General features: G+C 40.5%; 1 protein-coding gene across 1 annotated transcript; it reads right to left on the reverse strand.

Annotated features, from left to right (window-relative positions):
- Positions 1-1,367: 1,367 nt before the first annotated feature.
- Positions 1,368-24,002, reverse strand: LOC116397242 (breast carcinoma-amplified sequence 3 homolog). The gene is made up of 7 exons (XM_031872505.1): positions 23,912-24,002; positions 21,506-21,600; positions 21,358-21,412; positions 20,293-20,368; positions 18,872-18,978; positions 11,642-11,723; positions 1,368-7,277 (listed from the first exon to the last, which is right to left on the reverse strand). The coding sequence occupies exons 2-7, from the start codon at positions 21,574-21,576 to the stop codon at positions 7,201-7,203; spliced, it is 468 nt and encodes a 155-aa protein (XP_031728365.1). The 5' UTR covers positions 21,577-21,600; positions 23,912-24,002; the 3' UTR covers positions 1,368-7,200.
- Between the last annotated feature and the right edge of the window lie 1,184 nt (positions 24,003-25,186).

Raw genomic sequence — 25,186 nt, forward strand, 5'->3', positions numbered from 1 at the left:
ACCACAGTACTGAAACTGCTCTTGTTAAGGTTTTCAACGACATCCACTTAAACACAGACAATGGCAGAAGTTCAGTCTTAGTATTACTGGATCTCAGTGCTGCATTCGACACGGTCGACCATGCCATACTCCTAGAAAGACTAAAAATCTGGGTGGGACTTTCTGGCACAGCACTTAACTGGTTTGAATCCTACTTGAAGGACCGAGAATACTTTGTGTCTGTAGCTAATTACACATCAGAGCTGACTAAAATGACATGTGGTGTTCCCCAAGGTTCAATACTGGGGCCTCTTCTGTTCAACATCTACATGCTTCCACTAGCTCAGATTATGGAAAACAACAAAGTGTGTTATCATAATTATGCAGACGCCACACAAATCTACATAACTATGTCACCAGGGGACTATAATCCCATAAAAGGCTGGGTAACTGCATTGAACAAATCAACAACTGGATGTGCCAGAATTATCTTCAATTAAACAAAGACAAAACAGAAGTAATTATTTTTGGTACCAAGGACGAACGATTGAAAGTCAGCGCTCAGCTTCAATCACTGATGTTAAAACCCACAAACCAAGCCAGAAATCTAGGTGTAGTTATGGATTCAGACCTCAACCTGAACAGCCATATCAAGACAATTACAAAATCAGCCTCCTATCACCTGAAGAATATATCAAGGATTAGAGGACTTATGTCTCAACAGGATTTGGAAAAACATGTCCACGCATTTATCTTCAGTAGACTGGACTACTGTAACGGTGTGTTTACAGGTCTCTGTAAAAAGTCAGAAAGCTGCAGCTGATTCAGAACGCTGCAGCTCGAGTCCTCACTAAGACCAGGAGGGTGGATCACATCACTCCAGTTCTGAGGTCTTTGCACTGGCTTCCTGTCAAACAAAGAATTAACTTTAAAATCCGGCTGTTGGTTTATAAAGCACTGAATGGTTTAGGGCCAAAATACATCTCTGATCTGCTGCTACCTTATGAACCATCCCGACCCCTTAGGTCGTCTGGGACCGGTCTACTTTCTGTTCTCAGAGTCAGAACTAAACATGGAGAAGCAGCGTTCAGTTCTTCTACTCCACATATCTGGAACAAAGTCCCAGAAAGCTGCAGGTCTGCTGAGACCGTCAGCTCCTTTAAATCAAGATTGAAGACTTTTCTGTTTGATGCTGCCTTTAATTGAACCAGATTCAATTAATAAATTAATCAATTTCCTGCATTTCTGCATTTTACTACTGTATTTTATTTCTTACACTGTTTTTTAATGTTTTAATGACTGTTTTTAATGTTTCAATGAATGTTCTTAATTGTTTTTAAATCTCCTTTTCTTTTGCCTTTTAATGGTTTTATGTGAAGCACTTTGAATTACCTTGTTGTTGAAATGTGCTATACAAATAAATTTGCCTTGCCTTGCCTTGGTGAAAAGAAAAAAGGACCACATCCTCTCAGCATCTGGAGATGTTGTGAGGGAGTAGCTGGTAGGTTGAAAATGTCACTGACAGTTCCCAAAATCTGGAGAACAAAGCGCGGTTATTCATCAGTGAACTTTTGCCCAAAACGTGTGTGCTCTCACACACCCACAAACAGTTAAGTTTCCTCTCTCTTGGCCATACAATTTACATTCATTGAGAGAAAGCTGCCTTAAGTCTCCCAGAATTGTAATACCTGTGGATGCAATTAAAATGAATGAAAATAATAACAACAGCAAGTCGGGAAAGGAAACACAAATCCTTTCCAGAAATGTGAGCAGACATACCAAGGTCTGCAATGGCACCAGCATTCTTTACTAATTCCGAAAGCCTACTGGCACTAGTGCAAAGACTGAAAGGGACGCATGTGCAGCTTTAATGTAGCTTTACTGTCAAGAAAATCACTGGATCCATACATTGTTTGGACTTAACGCATAATCCTTTCCATTGATAAAATTATGTTGAGTGTGCCTGACTGGAAATCCACAAGTACAGGGCTTCAGCACACATGCTTTTTCCCTTCTCTGGTTTTCCTTTAATTTGCAAATCTTGTAATCTAAGCCTAGAGCTGACTGAACCAACTTCTAAACCAGCACCGCTGTAGCGGCCAAGGCCTCAATCTGTTTTTCATTTAAGTGTCAAGACGGCATCCTTTTTGGTGGTTAACAAAAGCTGTTATTTCAAAATGATTATATGCTAAAAATTGTGTGAGGACCTTAGTAAGTTTATGAACAGGCCCAATGGAAAGTACTGCGCCGCACCCGGAAGCCTTTTTCCTTCTCGTCTTTGACCAAAGTGTTATTTACCAAGCACTTCTGTAGGGGGAAGAACCAGGCTGTGCCATTCAGCCAGAGGTCAGGGTTTCTGCTTTTCAACACAGTGCATGTTTTTAGCATTAGTGTCGAGCGACGCCTGGATGATTTGCCAAACCGTCAAAGCGCTGCCCTCTCAGTGTCAGTGAGGACATAGGAAAAGCAGAAGCAACGGCAGCAGCAACGGCGTCAGAGAGACAGGAGCGGCAGTCCCTGGAAAACATCAAGAGGTTGGTCTCCATCGAGGCCCGGTTGAAGACAGACTTCCTTATTTCATTTCCCAAGGAGGATATATTGAGTTATATTTTGTGTTGCTCTGGAAGAGGAGCATAAGTAAATGGGGGAGGGGCGAAGAGGAGTTCACGGACTGGGTATGGAGAGGAGAGTACAAGATGCCTTCTGGTCTGTCACTTTTTAAATTCACTTTCTTTCACTTAACAAAGACATGACGTGCCCAGTCCCAGCCCTGAGAATCCGGGGGACCGACACATCTGTTTAATCTCCTTCCTGTCTGCCTATTGGGTGTCCAGGTACTGCTCGCATGCAAACCATAGCGCCACTAGAAAGCCATGAATCACAGTCACCAAGCCCACATCACTGGCTCAGCTCCAGTTGTGTGCATGTGAAGGGTTCATAACAAGAAGCTGGGTGTCCTTTGATGCCTCTTATTATTAACAGAAAATTACTTTCAGATGTAGGATTTGTACTTGTGTAACATTGCAAAGAGTAAAACACTTCCCCCTCCCTTCAGCAGTTTAAAGACAAAACATCACGATGATGGGTCATTCCAATAGCACACTGAGTTCGCTTTAGTTTCTTTGCTTCTGGTCTCCGAGCAGTCTGTGAACTCTGCAGGATAGCTCCTCTGAAACTAATCCGTGTCACTTTATTAGGTCACTCATACAATTGAATGCAATCCAATAGAACTGATCTGCCACAAATTCTACATTCAGGAAGATGTATTTTGCCAAAGAGGTGTTTATTCAACTATATATGTATTACTGGGGTTGTACTTAGTGATTGTGTGCTGGACCTGATTATACAGAAATGTGACAATACTCCCTTCAAAAAGGTATTGTTGTCTTTAGTTGTAAAAATATTAAATCTTGGCCTTGGAATATTTTAAACATTTAACATAAATGTATCAAAAGAACTACATCTAGTTAAAGCTGCACAAATCTATATTTTTAGATTGATTATATGCAATGTGAAAAAAAACTGTCCAACTCTGAAGTGTGGACTCTGAAGTTCCCCCTCAGCTCTTCAGGGTTTTTGTAACTTTACAGCCTAGCCTAAACTATTTTGGTGCAGTGTTAAGCCTTTTTCACACATAGTTACCGGTAAATTACTGATAACCTTCCAGGCACCGCTAGTGATTTCCACTATTTCCACATGCAGTACATTTAGGACAATTTTTGTCTTGCGCCTTTTCACGTAAGTTACGGCAATGCTAGAATAGATGTGACAAGGAACAGTCAAGCAGACGGCAGTATTGCTACACTTATGGATGTCAACCGCCATGAAACTCAGAAGAAGCAGCGTACGGGAGAGAAGACGTCTCATTATTTTCAGGAACATCAGGTGGGCGAGGAGCTGTCATTGTCTGGTGCCAGTATTCTTGTAATGTATCTCATATTTAAGTTTACCAGAAAAGTCAAATCACTCGGTAAAGCATCGCTGTAAATACTAAAGCAGATATAAATACGTCATGAGTGGAGTCATGTAATTGGTTTGTTTGCTCTACATGAAAGCATCTTTTGTCAGAAGGTCGTAACCCTTTACGTGCAACGTTACTGCTTTCATTCATTTCCAGGCATTTTCCCTGAAATGTTACTTGGGCTGCGTTCCATGTCGCATATGTTTTCTTTTTACTTTCAGTACGTACTGCAGCTAACCTTAGAAAGTACGTACTGTTGCATGCAGCATGCGTTCAATTGGGACATACTACTTTGTCATAACACTGAACTTTGACCCTGTTGCTCATATATCCTCTGTGAAGAGGACTGTGGGTGAGAATAGCCAGAAGGGCTGCAAAATGTGACGGCATGTAGTAGGACATCCTGGTATTTCTGGCATACTGCTTTTGACATACTTTGTATTGGGAAATATGAAATACTTTTTTTAGAATACTAAATAGTGTAGTAGTATGGGTATTGATACACACCCTAGGTTTTGAGGTATGAATATCGATTCCTGCTCCCATTCACACATGACCCGATGCAGGAAATGTGGTATTTAGCAGCTAAAATGGCAGATATTTTTCCCAAGGGTTGGTGGAAATGGAAATAGTTTAAATGTAGAGAGATTATTGGACTTCCATTTTTCAAGTGGACACAAACATGACTGTAAATAAAAGCTTGTGCTGCTCTATGTCTGCCAGATGTGTAAATAGGACACTTCACCATACTTTATGAAGTGACAACATGACAATGCCGTTGGTTCCCAAAAAATAACAGCTTTAAGCTTTTTAAGCTTTGGAAATAGCAGCAATGTCAGCCATAACTGAAGTATTCCCAAGCCTAAAGATTGATATCTTGGCATATCTTAAAAGGTGGATATTAGCTCAAATAAATCTGATCACATTCCGATCCTTTCTACACTGTAATGTGTGTTCTCTCCTCTACCTGCTTGTGTTGAAGCACTGCTCTCCTTTACAAGAACTGGGCTCTACAGAGTGCACATTTCACTGCATATTCAAATCAAGAGTGTGCAACGTTTCAACGATAGCAAATCTGTTATCTCTCTTATTACTAGTGAAGAGCATTGTCCAAAAAGACCTTCTTGTTTTTCTCATAGCTCTCACTGTTTCACAAATGTCACTAGCAGCAGGTCATATCAGCTGCGTTAATTAACATTAATCTGTGAGTAACGTGATGGCAGTCCAAAATGAAACTTTGCTGTTCTCAGCAAAAAACATTTTTGTGAGGGGGGAAAAAAACAGAGTACTTCTGTAGTTCCAGCAACTCCAAACGAGTGATACGTCTTCTCTCTAGCTGATCACATATCATCCATTTCAGAAGAAAGAGAAGGAGGCCCGGCTACCGCTCAATGAAGTCACGACTGCTTGCTGTCTTGGCTCCACAACGGTGGAACGAGCCTCCCATGAGGTCAGCAGAAACTTCACGCAGCTTCTTTTGCAGACTGACAACTCATATGTTCAGACCAAGGCTGGGCAATGTGGAGAAAATCAAATATCACAATATTTTTGATCAAATACCTCAATATTGATATTGCAACGATATTGTTGACTATTGGTGTTTTCAAAAAATATTTCCACAATGAGATTTTTGATAAATAATCATCAATAATGTGGATGTAATGATATAACTATAATGAAATAATAGAAAGAATAGAACAGCTAGAACAGTCTGGTATGTTCAGAAAATTACATCACACGATGCAGCCTTTAAAACCAGGAAAATACACTTATGCGATATTACAATATCCAAAATCTAAGATGATATCTATTCTCATATGGATTTATATAGCACCTTTCTAGTCTTTCGACCACTCAAAGCGCTGTACACTACATGTCATTCACATACTGATGGCAGGAGCTACCATGCAAGGTGCCAACTTGACCATCAGGATCTGATCTAATTGCTCATTCAAACAGACTCACACACCGATAGAAAAGCCCTCGGGAGCAATTTAGGGTTGAATATCTTGCTTACGACACTTCGGCATGCAGACTGGAGGAGCTGGGGATTGAACAGTCAATCTTTAAGCCGCCCAATACTGACAATGTATCGATATAATATCGGTACATTGTTCAGCCCTAGTTCACACTGCACCTTGATGTCTCTAAATCTAGTACCTGATTTAGTTCAGCATGTTTGATGAAGATTACATGCATGACTCGTGTGGTTTTTGGGGTTGTACTCACATGTTTGAATGCACTTTTTGTATGTTGCTTTGGAAAAAAGCATCAGCCATATAAATGTAATGTAATGAACCAGGACATTAAGTATTTGGATCGAGATGCTTGTGAAGAATAAGGTGGGTCAGATACAGTATAGCATACTGTCCAGGGTGTACCCTGCCTTCGCCCATTGTCAGCTGGGATCGGCTCCAGCACCCCGCGACCCTGAACAGGATAAGCAGTTTGGATAATGGATGGATGGAGATAGAGCATACTACATTTCAAGCTTTCCAATGTTGTCGCACACACTTAATCAACATTTAGGTTAGTATAAGTAGTGGATCGGACTCTGTATCAGCAGATCCCAAATATTTCCGTACTAAGAGCGGGATCATGGCAACAAAAAAAAAAAAACTTGATGGGAACATCCCTACCTTCTGCAAGAGCTTAGCAAGGACAGACTATGAAGTAAAGTCAATCAACGCCTTCCTCCACTACATACTCAAACCATTGTTTACCACTTGATTAGTTAGTGTAACACAGCCTTCTTGTCAGCTATTTTGTGCTGGGGGAAGACTTGATTTTGGCCTAACCAGCCACTGTTTTTAGCTGCTCTTATAGGCACTTAACTGAAAATGACACTTTCTGTCACAACTGGAAACTCACATTATTCAACACACATTACCTACGGTGTCCCTCATGGTTTCATTCAAGTCCTTTTAGGTTTTTTAAATCATATGCAAGAGATAAGTCATATAACCCAAGGCATTATTATCCTCATTGCTACATATATTGGGAAAATCCTGGTGTTTTTATTGGGCCAAAATTAACTTAACTTGGCCAAAATTACAATAAAGAAGCATAGTAGTGGCCTTAAACTATTCAAGAGGTCCATTCCAGCCCAATATAATTGCAGGAGTAGAAACTCATATCTGTCTGATTGTGTGCTAATCTGCCTGCAATCTGACTGCAATTGCTGTAATATTGGTGTATCAGTAAAAACATATAAGATCCTGTTGGTAAAGGTGATATCAGCTTTATTATGATGCATGAACTCACCCAGAAGACCCTGTGCTCTTGCACACCCCCAACAGAGGCCTCTTGTCAGAAAAAGTGTCCGTCTTCAGAGGACCTGCGGAGGAGGAGGAGTCATAGAAAGAGGGATGAGAAACAGAATAATCTGCACACAACAAAGAGGGACATTCTTTCAATGGACATGTGAGGCCTCTCGTGGTGCCCACCCTCATTCAACAGGCAGCCTATTACCATGATAGGAAACATGCAGATTACATTACTACTGTTGCCCTCTAATTCAATTATGGTCACAAAACATTTTTGATTTTGTTTTCTTCCCGAAATCAGGTCATATTTTGCAAGTTACTATCCTCACCAGCCAAAAGGGGAATCCATGTAATGTAAGGTGGTGTTCTTCCCTTTTCTGATCCTCCACTATGTCAGGTTTTCAAAGGAAACGTTCTCCAGAAAAGGTCCAGAAAAATATGATTTAAAAAAAATGGATGGAGAAATCTCCCGAATGTTGCAAAAGGGAGTGAGATTTATTTTTTATCCCCTTGTTTGTTTTGGGGTTTTCGGGGTGGAATTACAGCATGGTAAAAAGCCAGCAGGCATATTCAAAAAAAGAAATGAAGTGAAAACATGTTGCATTAAGTGGACTGATCCCGTGTTTTCCATGATTGTCTCATTCTTGAAGACGGACGGAGGATCAGGGGACTGAGGGGGTAGGGGTGCTTAGATTGAAGACGTTACCCGTTAGAGGACTGTAATTTGAGGCTTGACAGTAATCAGCCTGAGTTCCTGTGGTATGGCGTGAGAGCCAATGTGCCTTCGCTACCAGCCTTTAACACTCCAGACAGGGTCCTTTCTTCTTTCATCTTTTTGTCATCACACATCATTCCCAGTCACAAAAAGTGAGCCGTAACATAAGTATAACTTTTGCAAACTTAGTGAAATGCCACATTTACTAAAATAAACTTTCTGGGAAAATGCAACATTTGATGAATAAAAAGACTTTGATTTGATAACTACTGTAATGGAGAGTAATTGAAGCAAGTACTGCTGACCTTCATACAGATGTTTGCATGTTTCAAAGTTGCATAAGGGAAAGTTGTATGTTGATATAATACTATAACATGGGCTCAAAATTACAAGCAACTTGCTTGTTCTTAAACTTCATAGAAATACAGCATCCCAAGCGTACTTCTATCGTGAAGACATACAAACTGACCCACACTGAAAAAGAATATAAAGACCTGCAGTACATATTATCATATATATATATATATATATATTCACATTTCCTCAATGCTCATTTGTTATCAATCAAAGAAACAGTGTTGCCTCATTTTCCAAGACATGACATGATCACAGGTTGTAAACTCCAGAGAGGATGTGGTTAAACGCATTTACTCCCTTTGGAAAACCACTAGTCTCTATTCTAGGAAAAGAGAACCTTGCCTTATTATAATCAACACCTATTTTCGGGTCTTTCTATGTCCGCCCACCCACGGCCTCGCAAACCAGACAATTGGCCTTTTAATGGCTCACCACAGTGCAACACTGTTTGCGCCCTAGCAGATTGCAATCACTGTCCTTCCCTCCAGTAGTACAATTCATATTTATTTTCTGCTGAGAGAATTGCTCCCCTCATGTGTTGGGGATATCTGCTGCTTCTTATTACTGTGGTTTGCTTTCATCCACTTCCAGCGCTCTTCAAATGCAGCCATTGTGTGTTGTTGAAATCTGCCAAAAGACCGGAACACAGACGGAGAACAAAAAGGCGATTTTCTCAGCGAAAAAAAAAATCATGGAACAAACCAGAGAGGCTATATAGCAGCTTTCTCAGCACTGTCTGACACCTGCAGTGATCAAATGTTCACTTCATGTCTGGAGAGGATCTAATCAGTTGAACCACCAAACCATTTACAAATAGCTTTGAGGATTACAACCCTTGTATTCATACTGCATTCAACTGTACAGTGTCTGAAAAAGACTGATGTGTGTTTCTCATCACTGTGACTATTTCACTATTTGTGACATAATTAATTAAATGAATGTGATAATAAAAAGTAGATTAAGATAAGCCGTTATGGAAGCAGACATGTTATATTGCTTCACAGAATTTGGTGTTTCTTTAGAAATGGGCTGAAAACACTGTTTTTATTTTTTATTTTTCACAGAATTTGGGGATGTTTACTGAATTACAAAGAAATAACTGCAACTGATGTAAAACTTTGAACTGGGACAATACATTTTGCACTGTTATTTGAATTTGTGCCATGGGGAAGCAATGATGATAAGCTAATCATGATGACAAGTTACAACCAGTGATAGTAAAGAACAAAATCTCTTTCAACATTATGCTCTTCAGTTGGAGAATTACCAAATGCCACAAAAACCAAGTCAATTTCTGTTGTTTCAAATTAAAACATGAGGGAATAAAACAGAATTACAGTGATTTATCATATGGGTAATGTTTGTCCTTCAACCTCAGAAATCAGGGCTGTACCAAAAGTAAATGTAAAGGATGGTGCTGTTAGATTGCCGATAGACTGCCTGGTAAATACAGGTACATGCCAAAAAAATAAATAAAAGAGGTAGGTAGGTAGACAGGCAGGCAGTCCAATTATGTCATTCAGAAGGGGCTTATTACACTTATTACACCAAAAAACAATGTTTTTTTCTCTTTCTTTGTCAGAGCCTTTGATTTAATAATTGCTGTCGGGATGTGAAGAGAATTTCAAAACTTCTAACAAAAAGGTTTGTAACATACATTACAACCCTAGCTTTAAGTGACCAGGAGGCAGAGCGTGATTATGCATGTCCACCTACACAGGTGGTTCTACTTATTGTCTCTAACTGGACCGCTCCTCAGGTTGCAGTTGGGTAGACCCATGCTGGAATTACACAAGGTCTCCAAACTTAACGAACCGGTGAGAATGATAAAGATTTAATTTCCCCGACCCAAACAGGTGCAACAAAAGTAAAAGGAAGACCTAAGAGATGTCATTCAAACGCAGTCTGAACACACCTCCACCTTTCTGATTGCAACACATACCTTTTAAACAATTGATACTTTTGTGTGCATTTAGTCAGTCCATAAAATGAACATCCCCTATATTAGCTCTGCTACTTTGCTACCATTGATAGCTGTGCCAGCCATGTACACTAATCACAACTAGCTATGTGCGAAGTGCTCTTGGGTCTCTTGAAAGGCATTTTAAAAATGCAAGCTGTTTTATAATATTCATTTTATTTTTTGTATGACTTGCCATATGAAAACAGGGGTTTAGGTTAAAGAAACACACAATGTTTTAGTTCACCTTTGAAGATACTTTTAAGCCCCAGTTACCACTCTGCATGTCTTAAATGATGAAAGCATTTGATTTCCTATTTTGCCAGGATGACTTTACTATTGATGCAGCATGTTGTCTGGCAGCATTACATTATTGTTTATTGATGGAACAATTGGTATTTCTAAACCGTTCCCTGCATAACTGTTAAAGTCTGCTGCAAAATGGCAGCTACAAAAAAAGAACTTACTGTTTTACAGACGATCATCTAAAGATTTGATTGATGTTTAATGTTTTGGGAATCTAAACAGACATTAGGCAGCACCAGATGAAGTATGAGGGAAAAGTATTCTCGAAAAAGACGTGGAATAGGTTACAATTAACAAATGTTAAAATAGCATCCACAACATACGTTTACCTGAACAAAATATGAAAGAATCTTAAAGAGATTGGTAAGTGAACAGTGAAGTCTCAGTGGGAGGTTTCTAGCAGAGCTTTGGCAGTAAGAAAGCACCGACTTCAGAGGCTTGCCACCACTGACAGAGCAGGCGAACACGAGTCGTAGATCGACTTAGGATGAGGCAGCATGGAGCACTCTTTCATTTGAATGATATAGCACCACTTGAAATACCCACAGTAGGATGTGCCATGCAAAATGGAATTTCAAGATTCGACCTTGAATGACAAAATCAGGTTGACCAAAGTCTGCTGTGTTGGCTAGGACTCCCTCGGAAAAGAGAATTTAAATCTCTATGGCACTATCCTGGATAAATAGAAGTTAAGTTAAACAATGGTTTTAAAAATGTCCAGGACAGAGTTTTGACATTTATCCTGAAGAGAATGTGTTTAAAAGTACATACTGGTACTTCTGCGTTTGAGAAAGATACATTTAGTGCTCAAAAGTAAAGCTAAGGCAGCAATTGTGGGGGGCAGTTCATATGGTGAGACCAGGTGAAAACAGCCAAGGGTTTTATTATGATGTAAAGAAGAATTACTTCAACCAGTTCAAATAGCATAACAAAGAAAAACCTGAGCCTCTAGAGAGGTCGACGACATCACCAATTTAAAACAATATGCAGATACACTGAGCAGAGCCTGGTGCAAAGCTGGAATATGTAGTGTGTGCTTTGATCACTGAATTTGTGGTTTCATATTTAGGCAAGGTTAAGGTACTGAAGATACTCACTGATATGAGGAGCTGGCAGAATGCGAGCAGCTCGCACAGGACCATGGCGCACTGAGAACAGCTCTTGGGCTTCCCCTGCCAACTGAAAGAAATGATCAGAGTTAAAGACCAACAGTTAAAGTGGAGTTTAAACCACATATTCAGGCGTTATGCAATCCACAGATGTTGTCTACCTTTGGCCATATGCGTCATTCACTGGTGTCACTTTTTAAAAAGGCATCATTTCCTGTCTCTTGCTGTCTAATGTAAAGTGTGTGTTTGGAAAAAACACCTTCATTTGGTCAAAAAGAACACCTTAGGACAAATATGCCTTTTTTTGTACTCGGCAAAATAAAGTGTGACATGACCATGAAGGATATGAGCCTATGGAGATTCCTGCAGAACAACACAAGCACAAGGACAAACATGTATTTGTTCACACTGTTATGGATTCCAGCTGTGTGACACTGATTGTTCATAGAAAGAGACAGAGGGAGGGAGGGAGGGAGGAGTTTCAGCCAAAGCACAGAGTCAAATCTTGTGAGCACAAAAGAAAAGGTTCAGTGGCATCGCAATGCCAACAAGCTGCCGACACTTCCTGTCACAGAGACAACGTGTAAGGGTTGGAGATAACGGTGGAGCGCAGCCCAATATGTTTTTGTCCCAGTTTGACTGCAAGCATAAGAAACACTCTAGACAGTGTTTACGGTCTCCCAACATTACCTTCTGTTGTTGATGGTATGATCATAAAATGCTAATAATGGAAGGCCTAATTCAAGGTGGAAATATTCCACCTGTACTCTTCTCAGCCTAAATGTTTGGTGATGCCCGTCATGTTCAACAGGTCTCTGTGTGATTTTCTCTATTTACCAAAGTGCCTTTTGACCACTCCATGAACTTTTCTTTGTCAAAGTAACAAGTCAAGAACATTTGGGCATGTCTATTATAGTGCGGCCATGCTCTTTATAGCTTACACAGGGGGAATGGATGGGTGTTAGCAACCACAGGGGAGTTTACATTCTACAGTAGAAGGTTAGCACATGGTGGGTGTTGTAGAAGTTGGTTCCAGTATGTTTAGACTAAATGTTTAAAGGTTCACTATATGATACTCAGAGCATTAATATAGCAGCAAATAACTACATGCTATATAAAGATATAGTAAAGTCTACCTGAGCAGATAATGAAGTCCCTCTCCCTGTGTGTGTGTTGTTAGAAGAGCTAGTGCATGTTACTGTCCTGACCGACAGCACAGCTGTTTAGTTCCCTGTCAGGTAAACATGGTCAGCTCTGTCAGAACAGTTGGTATTGTAGAGCCATTAGCTGCTAGCACCTTTAAATAAGACTGTTCTTAGTCCCAGAAAATAATAGAAATAAAGTTTTCTGCATTCCTCCCAAGTAAAGATTACAGAAAGCATAATTGCACACACAGCTAACTGAATAGATAAACTATTTTAAAAAGTAATCCGATGATTAGAGCATTCTAGAGACGTCCTTTGGTGTTGAAGGTTTTGTTGAGGGTATTTATGACCTCAGTCTGAAATGCATTACTCTTTACCGTCATAAAACATCTAGCAAAATGAATTGTTTTGATCAAAACATATCGAATCAAAAAATACATAAACCAGACAAAAAGTTCTCAATGTGCAATGCTACACAGATTTCTAAGCATATAATCAGACTGAAATGCCATTTCATTTTCACTTCTTCTTCACTCTGACATTTATACGAGTGCCCAGAAGTATTGAAGCTGTATATCCACACCTATCAGCATGTAGACAATTATTGAAGTCTTGTAAAAAACACCATCCCACGTGAAGAGAAGCAGAGGAATGAAGAACACAACAGCAGTAACTGTTTTTTTTGCTGAAACTTACGTCCATCAACCCACTTCACTGATCAAACAAGTGCATTCCAGGCTTGAAATTACATTTCAGAGAAAAACACTAAAGGTTGCCATATTAAAGAGGATTTTAAAGTGTACTGCGTGTCTGCTCTTTAGACAGAGGAAATACAGCCACGGTGTAAAGCAATAAAAGGATGTGTGGCTGTGTCTGAACCGTCCGGTTTAAGCTTCATGTGTTCATATGTGACCACAGTATATTAGGTCAATGGCCTGAGAGGCAGTGACTAGCGTGTGTAATCGCACATTGTTCTGAGCGCAGCATGCCCCACTTTTATGATTCTTTTATGCGTTAAATTACAGTGAAACCTGCATTATCACTTTACTAGTGCTTTAATCTGGTTATTTGAAGTCTTTAAACCCATCTGAGGGGATGATCGCTCTTTTGTGCAATCAGTAGCTTTTTCAAAGTGGCGGATTTGGAGCTGTGTTTTTATTCAAAGTGCTTGAGGCCCAGCGGTGGTGGATTAACACTGGAGACAGGAGCAGGTTATACGAGCACTGATAGCAGGAATAAAAGGAGGTTGGCAGCAGGGTAGGATTCCTGCACAGGCAAATGGACCTGCGAGGGGGAATAATAGAATTTGCTGGATTAAAATGAGAAGAGGGGCGGGCCGGAGGTTAATGCGCCGGGTTATTGTGCATTACCCCGCCGCTCATCCTCGCCTTACATGGCTCTGTGTGACATCCGCTGCCATCAACAACATTCCCACCATTACATTAGCGGCCCGTCGTACGCAATATGCCAAATTGCTTTTTCAAAGTTGTTTTCCCTGAGCACAGTTATTCATTATATTCATTTCATCTGTGGCTTGGATGTTTCTTTGTGGAATCACAGTGTCTGCTATTCTGTTTTAATCTCTCAGATGTAATACCATAAGCTGTGAACAGATATCTGGGGCATATTCACGAGTGAGTCCGCTTACTAACACAGTGCTGGCCATATTGGAGGTTTGGAGGGAGCAGGTGCTTCAGAGATCGGACAGTAACAGGTGCTTGTGCATGGGCTTCCATAACAATGATAAAAGTACACACGCACAGAGTGATGCAGCGCTACTTATGATGTTGAGGAAACTAAATTAAACTTGCCTATTACAGTCTGTTCATTCATAGGGCACGCATGTATATATTGAAGTATTCAGCTGTGCTTTTCAAAAGGGTTGTGGGATTGGTCAATTGTTGGAATTCAATTTCCAAGGACATGAAACTCTTTCACTCCACCCCTCTTGAGAGCCTTTTAGTCATGTTTAGGGGGGACAGGAGGAGACAGCAGTTCAACAGTATATGCTTCATAGAACTGGAGTCTGTCTGCTGATAGCTGGGAACCTGAAGAGTCATTAGAGATGCAGCTCAGCACTGTGTGTCAAGTTGTTCTAGTCCTATGTCAAATAAATAGAATGAATTAATCAACTCAGTCATTTGAATAAATTGTAAAAGTGTATATGAACTAAGAAAATTATTATTATTATCATTTAAGTACAGAGGTGTATAATGGCCACGAGCATATCGCAGACGTTTTTACAGCTTAATCGACACCTTAACTTCCCCATTGTTGACAAATGAAAATGTTGTGTGCACCAACAATGGAGTTTAATAGACTTTAAAGTAAATCCTCTAATCTGTGTGAGTTCCTCAGAATCAAAGAACATCATCGGCTTAATAAAAGCACAAAAGTGTATTCATGTTCTACAATCCTTGATCTACATTCTTTGGATTTTAAAACTTTTGTTAAAATGTCTGAAGGAAACCGTCAAGGACTTTGTTTGGGAGGGGACAGAAAACCCTACAAATGCATTGCTCACATGCAACTCACGTCCACCACAGTCTGCCTCTTATCGGGCTGCTGTGGGTGACACCTCTCCAGTGTGAGGTGACAGTAATCTACATCTCCTAAACAGCTCTGTCAGCATCCATACAACCAGTCAGGAGTCCCCATCTCGTGAGTGTGTGAAAGTGTGTGCGTGTGTACACGTGTATGTTCGTACTCTGCCGGGCCATTACAGAGGGTGTTGGCTTAGCGACTGTCACAAACACTTCACAACCACTCAAGAGCCAGAGACCGAGGCACCTTCAGTGCTTACTTAAAACCCTGTGAAAAAACACAACCCAGAAACATCCCAGAAACTTTCAAAACTGAGAGAAAAACAATGAGGAAGGACAGCGTGTGATAAGAAGCGGTGCTGCGCCGTGTGGATCAGGATTAGTGTTGAAATGAAAGCGAAAGGCAGAGGAGCCTCACCGAGCTTACATCTGTACTGGGCTGAAACAGCTGTAGTTCTCTGTTCCACCATAAGAGCTGCAGCAGAGGAGCTGCAGCAGAGGAGCTCAGGAGTGACCACATCACAGTGGCCAATGTGGCCAATGTGTGTGTTCACGGGTAAAGTAAGAGTGTGTCCTCTTACCCGTGGCCTGTGGATGTTTATAAAGAGACTGATTAAGGACTTTGCTGTGTTTAGATCTCACAGGATGTATGTGAAGTTTGCATGTTTCAGTGACAGCCAGTACATGAAAGGCGATACTCGGTGAGCGAGGCCGACGCGGCACTGAGGGTCATTTGTTAAGTCGCCGAGCGGACAATCTTCTAATGATTTTCCAAGACCGACTTTTCTGAATGAGGTATCTGGACCATTCTGCTTGGGAAGAGTTTGGCCCAGTGAATATGTTCAAACCGGAGAAATGTATTTCTACATGCAGCTTGCAAAGAGAACACTTATGTTTAGCAGTTTACCTTCCTGATATATGTATTCAATTTCAATAAATGATTCAACATCCTGTAGATAACAGAGGTCATATTAACCAGTGCCATCATATTATCAAAAGGCCTTCATCCAGTGGCCATACTGCACATTACATCAGGAGTGTGCTGGAAGTCATTAAGTCTGCTAACAACACCACCGTCATCGGCCTGTTGAGCGGTGGTGCTGAGGCCTGCAGAGAGGAGGCAGAGCCCTGACGTCTTGGTTCCACAACAACCTCCATCTTAGCATCAGCAGAACTACAGAGCTGGTGGTGGACGACATGAGGCGACAGAGAGAAGAGCTCTACAGAGACTGATGAACACTGCTCAGCACATCATGCTTCATGGAGGACCACCATACCAACAGTGCAGGAAAAAGGTCAACTCTATTTTACACACATGTATTTGATCTTGTCTATATTACAGTTCAGCACTACTGCACACCAGTCTATCACAGTATTGCACTTTATTATATATATACTGTATATATATATATATATATATTTTTTTTTATTCCTATATCTTAACTTCTGCACTATTTAATGTTTATGACTTATGTCTAGGATTCTCATTTTTTACTGAAGTGATTTTCTTTGTAGACAGTTTAGTCATGCTTTTGCTCCACTGTAATTGTTGTGCATATGACAAATAAAAAAACTTGAGTACAAAAAGATCAAAAAGGGTATCTGTACATTGGAATGTGATTCAATCCAATAGCCCTGCAACAAATACATGTATATACAAAATTAGAATGCATACTCTTATTCTTATTATTACTGTTTCTAGTGTTGTAGTTTGTGGTGTTACATTGAAGTTCAATTTGCCGTAACTGTCTATACTTTTTGTTCAATGTAATTGTTTGGAATTATACACACATCTGATATTAATATACATGTATGTGTGTAAATCTGAATGTGCATAGAGTTGTATAGAGACATACAGTAACCCAGTTGACCAATAGCGTTGATGCTCTCCCATGTAATGTTGAGAAGTGTAGCCACTTGGTGCCCCTGCTAGTACTGAATTGATCCACACTTATTCTTGGTGACAGGTTACAAAGACTGACGAAAGAAGGAAAGGAAATGAAGAGAGCCTTCTGATAAACCTGCTGAACTCAGATCTATCTCTTGTCCTTTCCATTCAGCTGAACTCTCACAGTGACTTTTTGATCGGCTGCTGTCAATGATAGATGTAATATATCAACACAACTCACGTTCATTCTGTGTATTTACGCTGCGCTTTTGTGTCCTGACCAACAGGAACTAGTAGTGACGTTCAGCAGGATCTTAGGACATGTTATGGTCGTTACAGCTCTGAGTAGAAGGCCAGCGCTACTGTTTGAACCAAATACTGCCTATAGCATGGTCAACACTGCCACCTAGTGGACAACGGCTGCACTGTGCTGAATGTCAACAGTGGGAGGGCTCGGCTTCAACAACGTATTTTGATATGTTCAACTGTACGAAATATAGATAATACGTTTACAACACATCTATTTCATTTGCTATTGTTCCACTATATTTGTTATTGTTCTATCTTATTTATGCTTTCCCTTTTTTTATTAAATACATGTTCATCTATTTCATTGGTTTTATTATTTCCTATTTATATCCTTTATTTGATTGATTAAAGAGAACTTGACATTAGCTCCCTGAGCACTGTCATTCATTAGCACTCTAATAACCAGATGACTACACACTGATGCCTCTCTGAAAAACCTCAGTTCAAATGTTGTATTTCATTTGAGTGCATCTCCAGGAACTCTTTTATGTGTAAACTAGTGACATGGTTATCATTTATACTAAACACATTTAGTATGAATGGTTTTATAAAATACAGAAGGTGTTTATGAATGTGAAACCTTTAGTCAATGCTATGGAGTTGAACCTTTAGTCAGTAGGTTGGTCTGCCTGATTGCCGTCACCACACACACAACAGCTGCATTTCTTAATGTTTTGTCGTATGCCTCTTGCTTGGGCAGAGGACATGTCCTGACCAGGATCAGCAAATGATTTGACTAGAGTCTGACCTTTGACCCCAATAAGCGCATGATGGTGTCGTGATCCAATCACACAATCAATTGTAAGGACTGTCCATTAAGTCAAAAAGTGACTTTCAACACTTTCAGTCTGTCGGTTTGGAAAAACTGATTGATGACAATAAATGTGCACAGTTGACATTTATCAACAAAAAGCTCTGCCTTTTATTGACCTGTTGCCATGGTGACTGATGATGGTTGTTTTCATTCACTTAACTCAGAGTGAGTGAACAGACTGATCAGCTCAGTTTCCCATCTCAGGCTTAGTCAACTCAGAGTTAGTTAATCCTGCTTTGTGGAACAGGGCCGTGGTTAGCTCGTCTGTACTCTAAACATTGAAAGAGTTTCTATCTCAACCCAATTGCTTGTTTTTGGTTTTGACTTCTGAAGAGTCATCCAACGCTTTAGTAAAGGTGCTGTGGCATAATATGGCTCTACAGTAAGCCAACTGACAGGATCTTGATCCGAGTGCTTCAGTGCACATCTGACTTCATTGGTGTAAGGAAAACTTATGGCACAAAAGCTCCTGGCAGAGAATGGCTGAGCTTGCAGTTTTACAGCCCAGTAGTGACTTACAGATACGCTCCAGATCTGCATCCCGTCAGTGTAGCCCATCATGAGGCACAGAGGAGGGTCAGTGGTTCCGCTGTGCATCTCCATAAACTCCGGATTGCGGGACGTGTCTGTGCAAACAGAAATGGAGAGGTTGAGTTCAGGTTAATTAGAGGCTGTGTAGAATCATCCAGTACTGTGACAAACACACAAACGGTGCATTGTACAGCTTTGTATTGAGTTGGACACCAAGACAGATTTAAAAGTCTAAGATATAAGTTTTATACAAGCTTTATTTACTACCAAAACCACTTTCATGTAATGTATTTGTCTGCTCCCATTCTATAAAATGCTTCACATCTCACTGCAGTATTTTTGTTTGATCCGCTACATGTTTTTAGTTTGAGGAGTGTGAGTGTGAGTCACAGCTCCAGATCATTTTCTTATTCCACATTTATCAAATGCAATCCTGTAATGCCACATCAGATCACATGTACTGTGGCATCACAAGGGGCCAGGTGGTAGATGGGTGCTACATTCCCTTCAATGATCAGCAGCACACATCACAAAATGGCCGCAGAGGCACAAACTACAGCTCCCAGAAGGCCCCGCCACTCACCCAGGTGTGGGTATTTAAGTCACCTGATTAAGACAGGAGAGAAGAGCTGCAGGAGGAGAGGAGAGGGAGGGGAACACACGGCTGGAAGGAGAGCCAAGAACTAACCTGGACTGGAGAACGGCGTAAAGAAAAGTACGGAGCCAGACTGAGGAGGGTTGAAAGGGAGAAGACCCGGTGGCACCGAGGACACACGAAGTTGAGTTTTGTTAATACTGTTCAGTTGAACAAAGCATCATCTCCTCTTGGACGCTTTTGTTTTGGACTTTTTGACTTTGATAAGGAGAAGTACCTGAGCTGCCAGTAACAGAAGAATAAAACTTGACCTTTTTCTGGGAACCTTTGATTTTTTTTTTGTATTTGCCCCCCTAGCCTACCATATTGACTTCTCATGACCTTACAGAATCTAATTTACATAACGACTATAATTTCATTCATTCAATTCCATCAACTTTTTTTCTGCATCATTCCTTTATATTAATATCCAAAGGTAGTAGTGAATGTGGAAGCCTGCAGAGAGCTTAACAATGGCCGAGCATGTCGCGCCACGCTTGCCATCATGGAGTTTGAAACATCACGACCAACCAGGCGCCATGAATGCAAACATGAGGTGGAAGCATGAGATGTATATTGACATTCAAATGATCATTTCCTGAGAGTCTGGTCTTCTCTGATGAAGTCCACTGTGTGGTTTCAACTGATGAAACATGGCTAGTTTTCACATTTCTCTTATAGAGTATATTACATTTATATACTGGTTCAACAGAATGAAGAGCCCAATGCAGTCAGTCACACAAACCAAACTTAAGTTTGACAGTTACACACTTACCGTTGACGTCAGCTTTCTCAAATCGAACCCAAATGATTTTCTCTTTCTCATCAGTGGGCAGAGCACCAGTGTATGCCTGTAAAGACGGAGCAGAGGGTGAAATATAAACATATAACACTGTCCAACATACCTAACCATGTTTAGTTTACCAGCCACAAGTATGTCAGCAGGAGACTTGGCATTGAAGAACAGCTGGTAGACAACCTGCAGACCGCCATGGTGTACTTAGGAACGCAGATGTTTCCATATTGGTTTGTAATCAAAGCTCCTGTTGATCATGCAGGTACGGTACAGCACTCCATTCCTTTCTCCACATTGTGTTCTAAACTTAACAGACCATACTGTTTAAATTGTTTTATGTGCTTTAAGTCCTTTACTGATATTTAGTTTTCTTTGCATAATTCTCCAAAGCATAGCATACGTTTTTTAGAGCAATTTACGCATTTTCACGACACCTTCGTTTTCCATTTTTCCCAGTATGATTTGGAATTTCACACATTGAGATGTGAAACTAGCTTGAGACGAATAATCCTTCACAATATTAATTTTTCTAATATTTATTCTGTCATTTTTACACAAGAGCAACGTGAGGCACCTTTGTCATACTTTTGATGCAGCTATTTAACCTTGAGACTATTGCTGTGTCCCAGTTCCATACTACATACTGATATTATCAAGCAGATACGATATACTGATTAGTGATGAACTTTGGAATGCCAATTCAACTTCAGAATATGAAAGCAAAACAGTTGTCAGAAATATTGAATTGTTGGTTTGTTTTCTGAGAACCTGGAATGTATTTGTATCTGGTAATGTAATTAGCTCCACCTCTTCCTTTGGGCCATTGCATTGTAGGACAGCAGCACACTGCAGAAGTCCAGTGGTTTTCAGTATGCATACTGACTTTGTACATGTAGTCAGTAAGTCCGAATGCTGATGTAGATTTGTATTTTGTCACTTCTCTAGTGTGAACATAAAAGCACACTGATTCAAATCAGACAGTAATTTGGGATCCAACGTGGAAGAGCTGCTAGTATGAGAGGAAACATGAGGGAGGAGAGTTACCTGGGGGACCACATCCTGCAGGAAGGTCACCACACTCTCCATGTACGACTGCTCCCTGGAACAGCAAAAAGCTCATGTCATATGTATACACATACAAACAGCATCATTTCTAATAAGACAATAACAGATGGCTGATGTGCGTCCTTACGTAGCAGCTTGTGCTCGCACCAGAACCCCTCCAGCACAGCGACTAGGTCTGCGTGGAGAGTCCGATGCCATTTTGTCTCCCGTCTTTTTTTTATCCTGAAAATGTACAAAGAGACATGTTAACATGACAGCCGCATACAAATAAATAAAAAGAATCCCTTTGCACTAAGTTGTACAAGTGAACATATTGTTGTTTCTCTGCAGCATGCAAACATTGGCAAGAAATGCCATATGTTTGAGCATTATTTGTCTAGAAAATGCCCTACATGAGTGAAGGTACTTGAGAATACAAAGAGCTTAGCTCCAGAGGACAGTGAGTAGAAGCTAAATGTTGTGGCCTCTGGGCCTGTGCATTATAGTCAAGTGATGGTGCTTTCCATCAAGAACAAACTGAGCATTAGTGGCTTCTTAAAAACGTATAAGGAGGCAGAGATGTAGGTGACCTTTCAACTTCCAGCAGCTTTCCTTCTCATGAAACCTTTCTCAAGACCAGATGTGGTCCATCCGACCCGGTCAAATGTACAAAGTAATACAATTCAGGAGAAGAACCTTGCAATAAATACTGTAGTTTGTAGTGGCACACAGAATACTGGAACAGAATATTGAAAGATGTCTCAGTATTATCTAATCCAATACAACAACAGCCCTTCTCAATACTCCTAATACTCATTTCACTTGCAATTTGTTGGTTAACATGTCCCCACACTCAACCAGTGCACTTTGTTTCGGGGGACAAAATAAAGACTCTCACTGCACATAACGCTGTGGTCATTACAAGGATGTGGAATGCATTCAGTAGTTTGGTGTTTCTAATATTTTGTCCACACCACTTATATCAGTGAGGGTTGACTAAGTAGTAGAAACACCTCCACGTATAACACAAACTACAGCCTCAAAAATACAGATGAGTAAACACCTCTTTGAAACACTTTCAACAAAAGACTGAACACTCTGTAACGGTAGGATTTACAGGTGTATTATGTTGGTGTATTTGTTTTAGGTAGTGCTGTCACTGAGTGTAAAGTATGTCCTCCAGTCACTGTCAATCAGGCAGACACAACATCAACAAGACAAGCGTTTATGAAAAGTAACAAACTCCCCTCAAAACCTCATTCTGAGGAGTGATTTCAAAACGATGTTGAAATATTCCACCAAACAGCAGCAACAGAGTCTCACAACTCATTAGTACTCTGGTGTATTTAAGTGAAGGGAGAGCAGCACTGTCGGTGCAGCGACCGCAGCCGTGCAGATGTTGTGCACCATGATGTTCAGAGTACGGACTGCAGACAGAAAGTATCCTCCAGCAAAGAGTGTCTGAGGTCCCGGAGCTCCGACATCAAGGGGAGCTCCAAGTAAAATTGTTGCTTCTTAGCATTATAAGGAGACAATTTAGGTGTTCCAACATTTGGTTAAGATGCCTCTGAGTCATGACTGGTGCAGTATTCCAGGCAGGTCAATGGTTAGGAGGAGAGCTTTTAACTGACCCCGAACATGCTGATGGAATTATAGTTCACAGCTGTCCAGAGAGCACCTAAGGGACCGGTGCAAGACGGACGAAAGCGAAAGCATTTTGCCAAGAATGTTTCCATTAATCAATGTGACTAGGGGAAAGTCTGCAGCCACCTTGAACTCGACACAGATGAGTGCATCATGGATGAATGCAGGTTATGGAATTATCAACCAAATCAAAACCTGGAGTCAGGGACATGCAGCCATCAGAATACCGTGGTGACTAATGTGACTGATTACCATACCTCCAGTCAATCAGACTGGACTCAAAGTGAAAACATCTGGATTAATCAAACAGACACTTATGTCACACATTTACATACACCTACCTCAAATTCAATTGACCTGCCAAAACCAACCAATGTTGCTGCTCTAATGACATCAGCTTCAGGTCTGAAAGCACTAAGGACACTTGGGAAAGCCACTCTCGTCTGTTTCAGTGGCGCATTCTTCAAACAACTAGCATTACGCACATCGGGGATAACGAGGTCAGTAACGGTGTATGTATTGTCTCCGAACACGTTACTATCACACTGGTCAACGCTTATGCAACTCTGTCAACAACAGGGTAGAATAGGCTACATGCAGTGAGCAGTGTTTACATGGCAAACCTCAACGAGAAGCGTGCCCATCTTAGCCTCGGTTATCTTCAACATCTATTCTGTGAGCTTGCAACACAAGCAACGAGTGGGCAACACTTGGAACAGCTGCCAGGTCCACACAGTACAACCATTGGCTAACGTTTAAGTTATATTGGTAGAGAGGGACCCCGCAGCTAACTTAGCTAGCATTAGCATAATCGTGAGCTGATAAATCTCACGATTTGAAGCCTCGAAGCAAGAGATGCATTTGTCATGTTTCAGTCGGACATTATTTTCAAGCGGGTATAGTTACGAACCGAGGTGTAGAACGTTGACTGTGTTCTTGCTTATGGACTTGTGTGGTGGTCCGAGGAGCTCTTTACAACGTCAAAACACAAACAGTCTGGTTTTGCGGAACTGGGTTGTGTATTGGAAAGCCAATCGGAGTACAAAAACGTTTTCGTCAACCCAATCAGCCAATAGCAAGGGCGGGGCTAAGGCATGCGTCACATTTTACAAACAATACACTTGGCAAAATAAAACATAACTCAATTTTATTTTTTTTAAAAGAAGAAGAAACAGCTATGCATATATTTCATGAATGTCAGTACACATTAGTATTGTGGAAAACGAATCATTCAATTAAGCTGCAACATTAATTTACACTATTTGTATAGATGGCATGGAGAACACTTAAAAGGGGGCTAGTAGTACATAACATAAGCGTCCATTTAGCTGTATTCACGATATATGATTGTGAAGTAAAGAGAACGAATGAGGAAAGGTGCAATAGTTATCTCAGGGTAAGAACTGATGAAGCAATAAAAACAAGTTCAGGAATGACGACTTAAAAGAAGAGTGGAAAGGGGTTTACGTAGAGGTCATTCATGTTACAAGAAAGTGATCATATCAAAGGCACAGGGACAATTCTAAACTGATGAAAAACAAGTTATCCTTTAATTTGGGCATCCTCAAATTTTAGGATGAAAAAATGTCGCTGTCCATGAATGGAATATTTCTGGGTGTGATAATGGATGACAAACTGACATGGAAATCTCATGTATCATATTAGAACAGGTGTCAAAGAATTTTTTTTTTTTTACACAGCAAAGTACACAGTATGCCAGATTATTAGGCAATGAGAATTCTGCACTGTATATTTAGCATATTTGAGCAAAGGAGGGGAAGTGGGGCCACACGTGCATGAGCAACATAAAGCATTGTTTCTATTACAGAAAAGAGAACACTCCAACAGACTTGTTATGTCAGGACTAGTGAAAATCAAATATTTAGTTTTTAGTCCAGAGGACACAGACTATAGAAGGAAGTGTAACCAGTATGAACAGATTATTTTAAAGCAGATGTGTATTCAGCGTTTAGCACCAAAGTTGTAGAATTCTCTACAAATTGATTTAAGGGTTGTATAAATATTTTTCAGTTCAAGAAAATGAATAAAAAAAACACAATATGTGTATTGGCAATACCTGTTTTCTTATGTGTGGCTATGGCTGTAAAGCCTTGTGCACAGCACACTGACTATTATTTTGCAGGCTTATGGTTGGAATGCTGATTGTGTCCGCCCCAATCACCAA

Source organism: Anarrhichthys ocellatus, unplaced genomic scaffold (genome assembly GCF_004355925.1).
Source record: "Anarrhichthys ocellatus isolate YVR2014 unplaced genomic scaffold, GSC_Weel_1.0 scaffold64, whole genome shotgun sequence".
Classification (NCBI taxonomy): Eukaryota; Metazoa; Chordata; class Actinopteri; order Perciformes; family Anarhichadidae; genus Anarrhichthys; species Anarrhichthys ocellatus.